Genomic DNA, 8,987 nt, shown 5'->3' with positions numbered 1-8,987 from the left:
ATATATATAATTTTGATTTATATGGCACAATATGAAGAGGTAAAGCTTGATTCGTTTGGCTAAACTATAAATACTGTACATTTAGGGCAATGACTTTTAACTTTAGACGAAAGATAATCAATAAAGGAATGAAATGGCAAGGTTAATGGAGAAGAACATGAAAGGATGCCACTAATTGTCCCTTTTCAGCTGTGACTTTTGCTCTCAGCACTGTAGGAAATACTGAGCTCCTGTAAACAATGATTTCCTTGTGATGCATGGATCAAAAGTGCACTGAAATTCAAAAAATAAATAAATAACTAAATTTAACAATAAAGTATTTTTTAGTTAAAAATATATTAAAATAACATAACTAGAACTGCAGAACATGTTAAAATTGTTGGACATTTACTACATAGTCCACAGAAGAGAAAAACACATCATCTACCATTACAAAAGACGGTAAAGCGTAGAAAATTCAGATAACGCTCGCCCTCCACAGGGTTCCATCCAATATCAGCGTAACCTTTTGCCACCAGCAGTGAACAGCTCTGGAGACCACATCCAGCAAGGTACTGAACCACCTGGAAATAACAGATTATATTAACACAAAATGCTGCAGGAAGCTGCATGCTGGTGTGCGTTATATACACCTTAATTAATTGTTATAAACCCTGTAAACATGGCATGAAGAGAGCTTCTTGTTCATTCAAAATTAGTTTCCTCCATGCTGAATGAAAATCTCAAACCTTCTCTATGTCGGGTTCCCTCAGAGTTAAAGCCAGTTCATAATTATCCATTACAGAGGCTGCTGCTACATCAAGAGGAGTGGAGCCACGCATGGATGGTAAAGCTATGAGACAAAAGATGCTAAATAATGTGAGCACTGATTTAACATTTGCATAATGTCACATCTTAAAGGTCTAAACACAGAAAACAAGTGAGGAGACAGAAATTACCTAGCCCAACACTGCTGTTTTCTAACAAATAGCTGAGGTGGTCAAAAAGCGCCCCTTGATTGTGACAACTGATGCGGCAAAAATAACACAAGAATCGACAGCAGCTTGCCACCATCTTCGGAAAGGTAATCTCCTGAAACAAGAAGATTCAGACATGTAAAAATAAATCACAGAATATTCACACTTAATAGCGGATGACTTGTTTCATAAACACCCACCTTTGACTCTCCTTCTCCCAGAACATTGACCATCACCTCCATCACAGTCTCATGCATCCCCAATGCCCTCATTAAGTTGGGGTGTTGGTAAAAGACTTTGTTGTTCATTATATCTCTGTATACATGATCAAAAATAAATATAAAAACAAATACTTTCACAGCAGGTTACGCTTTGCATTAGAATTTTGTCAAAACAAATAGGAGTAAATGGGATCCTAACTGCCTCTCTGCCTACCCTAGTCTTTTGATCATCAGCTTCTCTTCTTCCTTCCCCATGCGGACACTCAGGAGAGATCGAATTTGACCCAAGGAGGTCAAGAGTGCCATAGCATCCTCAACTGACGAGTGGCTGATAGCATAAGCCTTTGAGAGAGGCTTCTCCATTTGGCCCCTGAGGCCCTGATACTGGTGGTGCAGCAATGAGAAGATAGCCCTAACCAGCTCAGAGTCTGCTATCTCACTCTCTTGAGTCCAGCACACCATCGTCTCAGAAATCAGCTGTTTGAGGGACCCTGCAGACATGCCAGCATTAGAAAAGTAATGGTAGAAGCAGAGGATCCTAGAGAATTGTCTGAGACAAAATAAGACAATCTTACTAGGACTGTGTGATTTAAACGCCTTCATTTCACTGGAAGTCGTTTTATGTCCAACGAGTCCCGTCAGAAAACTGACAAGTTGATCTTTCAAAGGCATCTTAACRGTGTCTTTATCCTCTGAGTCAGAGTTGAGTTCTGTGCCTGCACAGCAGCAGCAAAATAAGATAGAGTTTTTGTGCTCTCAAAAGCAATTATACTAAGTGCTTTCACAAAGTTTTTATAGTTCCCTAGTTTAATAAAACTCATTTTGCAGAAGTGAAAGACTTAGCAGTGCTCCCACCGCAGTGTGTGTTGAGGAGATGATGGAAGTCTTGCAGGAGCTGTTGGATTTCAGCTGGACACGGACAGTTCCCTTTCTGCTCRTCCTCTCTGAAGCTCAGCAGCATGTTGATCTTTTGATATGTCATGATTGACACACACACAAAACAGACAAAAAAGCAGATAATATGGTAAAAATATTAAAAACATGTTGTTGGGAACTATTACAGGGGTCACCAACATGGTGCCCGTGGGGGCCTCGTGAGTTGCCCGCAGGACACATTCTAAAAATAGCACTCATCATAGGAGCAGCGCACTAAATACTAATGTAACACCTCTCAGTGTGCACAAAAGATGCAAAAAGTTGTCTGTGAGCTCTTTAGAGACTAAATTAACAAAACACCCCTCACATAATGACAACAGGGGCTGCTGTTACAACCACATCCCATGCTAAACACATAGTAAACAGCTAATTTACTCCTCCTGCTCTGCTCTCTCCAAATCTCGTCTCACCCTCTGTCCCACCTGGACAGGTCTCCAGTCCACAGACAAAGAGATGAACCACACTCACACTCACACTTACAGCTGCACAGAAGAGCCCCAAAACGGATTCTAACCGAAAACTCCGGACTAAGATCTCTTTGCTGCTGCAGAGTTGAAAGTACTTATTTTTAATAAAAATGATTTACCACATCTGCCACAGTAAATTATTATTAATCATGAGGATTCCTGAACATTACAATGCCATTAGGTAGTGAAATATTCACATATATAAATGTATTATTAATACAATCATTAAAGGTGATCTGTGCTGATTTATGTTTGTATCAAACAAGTAGCCCTTTGTCTTACTCAGTACCCCTGAAATAACTCTGTCTCAAAAAGGCTGGTGACCCCTGAACCAAACTAGAAATCAAACATTGTATTCTGATTAATTTATTGACATTAATAATGCTATTTAAAAAGTCTATTCAACCTGCTCCTGTGGAGGTAGGCGGAACTCCTTCGTCTTGCGAGCAGTGAGCGCTGCAGACATGTTGAGTGCCTGCATGACCTGAGTGTAGCGACAACGTTGGTTCTCTTGCAGCTGATGCACAAAGTTGTCTGAGAAAGCAATCACAGCTTCTACTCTGTGGCGCACTTGGCAATCACACAAGTAGGACAGTAAATGGCAGAGCTAGAAATGGAAAAAAAAATTGCGAATAATTTTATACACCTAGAGAAGTTAGCTTTAGCTATTATTAATGATTGGAAAAGAGCATCATACAGAAGAATCTGTTAATTTTTTTTCACCTCAAGTTTGACAGCTTCTGGAAGCTTCATCTGAAGAAGTCCTTGTTTAAGGAAGTCATTTTGTTTTGTTTCTTGTTCATCAATAGTTTCCTCTTTCTCATCCTCAAGGGTTTCAGCATTTGAAGAGAATATGTTTGTGTCAATCAGCCCAAGAACCTCATCGCCAACAACGCCCATGACCAGAAGATTGTACAACAGTTTTAAAAGAGGAACAAGTAGATGTTCAACATCGCCACCAGCAGGATCCCTCACAGCTTGATTCACAGCCAAAACTCCAGCAGTCAACATTTCCACTGTCAGATTCTTCAGTATGTCCAGAGGGATTTCTGGGCTGTCAGTGCAGGCCATTTCACCTGCACCTTCTGCTTCCATCCCATTTCCCCTGATAAAACAGGGAGATGAAAAATGCATCTTTGGTTTAAGAGATGTGCTGCAACTGGTGCTGGGAATGCCTTCTGCAAACTGACCATTCTCCCCATCGAGGCCATCAYCAGTAGGACTGAGGTAGAGAGAGTTGTGTGTGGTCTGACTGGTCATAGGAACAATGTACTCATGGATCATCATTAGACACGTTGTGGTGTAGCTGCTTAGGTAAACCTGAACGACAAACATAATCAGTATTATGTCATTAATTTTCTAGGTACTATTTGTTTGCCTGTCAACTGATGATATTCATAAAAACACACGAACTCCAACAAGCAGGTACCTGAATAAGCAGCTGATAAAATGCAGAGCGGATCGGGCCAGGAAGGTGAGGATTCTGAATGGCATAAAGAACCTGCGACTGGTCGATGTGACTGCAGAGGGCATGGCAAACTCTGGTGTTGCCAAGGGCACATAAAGAGCAGTAGAGGAGGAGGGTATTATGGTGAAAGGTCAGGAGGTCATCTAGTTCCGACAGCTCCAAAATGTCAACAGACCTGAATGTCATCAAAAACACAATTTCACTGTTGTTGCTGGCACAAAATCTAATTAAACCCTGGAAAAAGTGGAATTAATTTACGGCATTTGCTGCAACAACTAAACAACAGATCACAGTGAAACATGAGTACCAACTACAAGTTCCACAGCCTGCAACTGTGCTAAATCCTTATTTGTCTATTTATTTTATTTATTTACCTGCATTCATCAGGAATCTGAAGAGTCAAGACTTGCTGGGGCTCATAACATTGGACTCTCCAACCATGGTGCTCATCAAGTCGGTCTACCAGCACCTTTAATCCACTGTCTGGTACTCTGGTCCATGAAACAGGTCTAAGATGCTGGACCCTTACCCTTGGAGGGCACTGAGGACTGGGATTCCTTCTTTGACTGCGAAGCAAACCTGACGACAGCGGCATCACATTCTGGAACAAGATAACAAATGCAGTATGAATTTAAATGATGAAAATCCAAGAATCTTATGAGAGATTGGTACAAGTCTTCTGTCACTGTAAAATCACAGTGAACATGGGTTCCATAGCCAGTGTGAGGACACAACAATAACAAAAACAAGCACATATACAATCATAAAAAACCCAGACCAAATATAGTAAAGCTCATGTTACCGTCATGAAGTGAACTCAGTGTGAAGTAAAGTCATAAAAAGGGACATTAAAAATACTTGTGATTATTTACTGTTACTCTAATGTATTACCTTGATACTTTCCAAATTAAACTGAAACATGTCACTGGTTGTGGGTTTGACAAAAACAGCAGGAAACAACTTGGTACCGGCCTCAACCTGGTTTGGGTGAAAAAGTAGTTTAGTCAGATTAACAATGCAAGTAAATAGTTAACTACAAACTAAAAATATACAGTTTTCCAAAGTTATACATTCTCAAATTCTAAGGGTTTCTATGTAATAAATAAACATAAAGGCATTACGCATAAAAATACTGAGTAGTAAGGAGAAATAAAGGTCAGATCATAATAGTTTACTTGGTAGAAAGTCAACATTTCCACGCCATTGGATGTAAAGGTGAGCAGCCCTGTTGCTGTGTCTATCAAACAGCCAATTTCAAGGCCTGCACTCCGTCGACTTTGAGACAGGCCTGTGGCTTCCCCAGCACACACCATGTAACAGCTGCATCGCTTCACACTGTGCAAAAGAATTGGGGTATRTTCAATTAACAGTTTAATGCAAATTCACTCCAAAGTGTAATACAAAAAAAAATAATAATAATTAAGCTATTCAGCAGTACAATGAAAATAATTTCACAGCACAGTAGTTCAGGTAAAGGAAGTGTAATCACGCTGGTACTCAACAGACAGTTTTTTCTGCATTCTATAGGGAGGAAAATTAAATATTATGGCACACAAACCTGTCCTGAACTTTGCCACTTTCATCACCGAGGGTGACAGTCACAGTGTCAACATTGTCGCTGTTGAATGTCATGTCGTACCGATGGAAGTCAGAGGTCACCCATCCTACCCACACGTTGAATGGCTCCTGGCCTGGAAGAACCCTCACTGAATAGTAAAACTAAAACAGTGAGGTCAATAAGTGTCACTGTTTGACATTCAAATCATGCTTTTTTTAGGTATGAATTGGCAAAGAACTGCATTCCAATGTAATTGGTTTAATCTTGTGCACTTTGAATTAGAAAGATGACTAAATACATCCACAATGCAAAATTGTCTGCATTGTTTTAATTAGCAATTTCTATATTTAGCGCATTTGTGTGGTTGTGATGGGATGAGACAAAAGAGAGAAAATAAGATATCTTACTCTGGAGCTCTGTATGAGATGATCATAGCTGTCTTTTTCAACAATGACGTCTTCAAGAAGCCTTGCAGAGGAGTTACTGCTAACTAAGCCCGGTTTTGTCTTCTTGAGCAAAAACCTTATAGAAAACAGAAACAAAACTCCAACAAAGAGCAATCATTCTTCGCAGATGACAAGTAATTGTGGTAAAGCAGAGAGCCTGAACCATTGATTCTTTTGACTGCATTCACGTCTTCAATTTTGTGTCTCGTTCCAACTGGAACTTATTGTACACCTGCCACTATTGCAATCACACAGATTTGGAGATAGTTTGAAAATAGCTGAGCATTACAACTTAAAGAATTAAAAAAGGTATCTGGAGTAAGTTGTAACATCACAGACAGCACAGAGTGTGTAAAGAAAAAAAATGAGAGAAAGAAACGGGCAATGAACTGGAACTCAGCTTTGCTGCTGGAGGGAAGATGGAGCGCTCCAGCCTTTCTGCAAGGATGAAGCAGCATTCACCTCAGAACTCCTGGGTCTTTTTGTTAGTATAAAATTCACATCTCTATATCTTGGACATGCAGAATGCCTGAATGTTTCAATAAAAATAATACCTTTATGTTAGCAGCAAATAAAAAGGTTGGTACTACACACTGATGTCAAATTGTTGCCAAACTGGGTGCCTCTTTTCTATCATTATTAAACACACCTTCACATAATAGAGCAAATTACRGTACCACTTTAYARYAAGGCTCCCCTTAAAGACGGCTTGTAAATAGTTTATAGATAGGCTATTAATTCATCTGTAACCACTTTATAAATCATTAATAAGTGTTTATTATGCATTAATTAAGAATAAGAAAGAGACAAAAATGTCTGGTTTCTTGTCAAATAGTGAGCCAAATCTGTTCACATATTATAAAGTGTTATATTAAACATTTCACACTAGGTTAAGTTGTAAGCACAATAATGTATTGGAAATACATATTTACTGTAGGTACACTATTTATTAATGATTAATAAATGTGTATAAATGTCATATGGAGCTTTATAAATACACTTTACAATAAGGCTATACCTTGGATAGTTGTGGACATGTATAAAACAGTGCAATATTATATGTAATATATGTTTCCAATACATTATTGTATTTACAAGGTAGTAACCTAGTCTGAAATATTTAATATAGCACTTTAGATGTAATATGTACACAAACAGATTTGGCTCACTATTTGACCAAAAACTGGGCATTTTTGTCTTTCTCATCCTTAATTAATGCATCATAAACACTTAATAATGATGTATAAAGTGTTTACAGATGAACTAATAACCTATCTATAAAGTATTTTAAGCCATCTACAAAGGCAGCCTTATTGTAAAGTGGTACCCAAATTACTTTACCCAATTAATTTTGAAGTTGAATAGAGTGAGGACATGCAGGGGGGTGGGGGAATCGATGTGTAGATATCTTGTCAACAAAATCTACATTTTGTAGTTTGCCCTGTATGTTGAAGTCCTATGAGCCTAGTTTTAAATGTTTCAAATGATACTCAGTTTATTACATTTTCTTTAGCAACGTACCGTTGTTTCAGTTTTGATGTTCTGTCATGGCTATGATCCTTGTGGTTAAGCTCATCTCTTGAGCCAGCAAAGCTATGTGCTGACTTCATCAGAACTTCAAAGTCAGAGTCGGTGTCCTCCGGTTCTTTCCTCGCTAAAACACAACAGGCATTAATTACAGCATGGCCCTGGGGAGCTTAACCAGAGCAATTCAACAAGGTCACAACGGCACAATATCAGTAATCTAGACAGGGGATAAATCTGGRTAATTGCAGCTAGACCTCACACACAAAATCTAGTATTTCACCCAATGGCTCATTAATTTTTAAGTGTTGCATTAGTTACAATGYTATCTGGCTAAACTAAACTAAAATGTCCTCTCTGTACTTCAGTTAAACATGAAGAATAAGACTGAACCTGAATTTGGAGGTAAAGTGTTGGCCACCACTGGAAGCACAGCCTCTGCAGGGCTTCGGAGTACAGCAGCACATTCAATGGGCATGCTGAGGCGATAAAAACCCRTCTCGCTCCCTCCACCGTGGTGAGCCAGCAACCGCTGAGACACCCTCAGGCTGGATAAGGAATCTGCTGAGCCCCTGACTTTAGTAACCTTGWAGGAGATTTGCACATTGTTTTTAAGATCAGAGTTTTGCATTCGGAGCGATGTTCAACACAAGGTCTAAACGATGTCTCAATATAATCAATCCAAAAAGCTGCTAGAACAAGCAATCTGACAGACCACTGAACTCACCTGTGAGCTGTGATCATCATGCTGGATTGAAGTAAACTGAGGCTGTGTCCAACTCATCCACAGAGCCGTGTCTCCAGCCATATTAAAGGCAAAGGGTTTAAAGCCCTCTTGCAAGCCACACACATTAAAATACTGCAGAGAGTCCACTTGGCGGCCCAGATTCAGCTGTCCCAGTTGGTTCACCCCAATRCTGACCACAGGCAACAAGCCTGGAAGAGACAAGGAGAGATCATATTTTTGAAATACAAAAAAGCAAACAACACACATTTTAAGTCATTCATATTCAAAGACAGATCTCAGAAAGCATGAAAGTCTACCATCTCTGATATCAAAATCCTTGGCAGCCAGCTCTGATCCTCTGTCATTAAAGAGCAGCTCTCCATTGAGCGTGACCATCATGGTGCGGTCAGCCATGTCCACCAAGCAACCCACCACATCACCTCGGAGCCACGGACGTCCCAGGAGCTCRCCCCCCTGATGGTACCACTGAGCCTGAACGCAACAGTGGTGGAGAAAGTAMATAGCTTTTTTTCCCTTTCAGTAAATACAGCAATGTAAAAATATGACATTCCAAAACAAGTGAGAGAAAACATAAAAAAACAGTTAGTGTGTAAAATAAAATAAATACTACAGTGTTAAGTAGTAGTAGTAGTAGTAGTAGTAGTAGTAGTAGTAGTAGTAGTA

General features: G+C 39.5%; 1 protein-coding gene across 1 annotated transcript in view; it reads right to left on the bottom strand.

The window, feature by feature from the left end:
- ryr2b (ryanodine receptor 2b (cardiac)) overlaps positions 1 to 8,987 on the bottom strand; it is a 61,009-nt gene that overhangs the window by 32,607 nt on the left and 19,415 nt on the right. The window contains exons 27-45 of the mRNA XM_014001040.1: positions 8,621 to 8,795; positions 8,304 to 8,512; positions 7,970 to 8,162; positions 7,574 to 7,706; positions 6,014 to 6,128; positions 5,607 to 5,767; positions 5,224 to 5,383; positions 4,940 to 5,026; positions 4,423 to 4,649; positions 4,010 to 4,223; positions 3,304 to 3,900; positions 2,987 to 3,187; positions 2,033 to 2,144; positions 1,753 to 1,893; positions 1,392 to 1,668; positions 1,157 to 1,271; positions 939 to 1,071; positions 729 to 832; positions 428 to 563 (exon numbers count right to left, since the gene is read on the bottom strand). Coding sequence (XP_013856494.1) covers positions 428 to 563; positions 729 to 832; positions 939 to 1,071; positions 1,157 to 1,271; positions 1,392 to 1,668; positions 1,753 to 1,893; positions 2,033 to 2,144; positions 2,987 to 3,187; positions 3,304 to 3,900; positions 4,010 to 4,223; positions 4,423 to 4,649; positions 4,940 to 5,026; positions 5,224 to 5,383; positions 5,607 to 5,767; positions 6,014 to 6,128; positions 7,574 to 7,706; positions 7,970 to 8,162; positions 8,304 to 8,512; positions 8,621 to 8,795 — 3,490 coding nt within the window. The remainder of the gene's footprint in view (positions 1 to 427; positions 564 to 728; positions 833 to 938; positions 1,072 to 1,156; positions 1,272 to 1,391; positions 1,669 to 1,752; positions 1,894 to 2,032; positions 2,145 to 2,986; positions 3,188 to 3,303; positions 3,901 to 4,009; positions 4,224 to 4,422; positions 4,650 to 4,939; positions 5,027 to 5,223; positions 5,384 to 5,606; positions 5,768 to 6,013; positions 6,129 to 7,573; positions 7,707 to 7,969; positions 8,163 to 8,303; positions 8,513 to 8,620; positions 8,796 to 8,987) is intronic.

The sequence above is a fragment of the Austrofundulus limnaeus genome, unplaced genomic scaffold (genome assembly GCF_001266775.1).
Source record: "Austrofundulus limnaeus strain Quisiro unplaced genomic scaffold, Austrofundulus_limnaeus-1.0 Scaffold0, whole genome shotgun sequence".
NCBI classification, from domain to species: Eukaryota; Metazoa; Chordata; class Actinopteri; order Cyprinodontiformes; family Rivulidae; genus Austrofundulus; species Austrofundulus limnaeus.
This window is presented reverse-complemented; position numbering and strand designations above follow the sequence as displayed.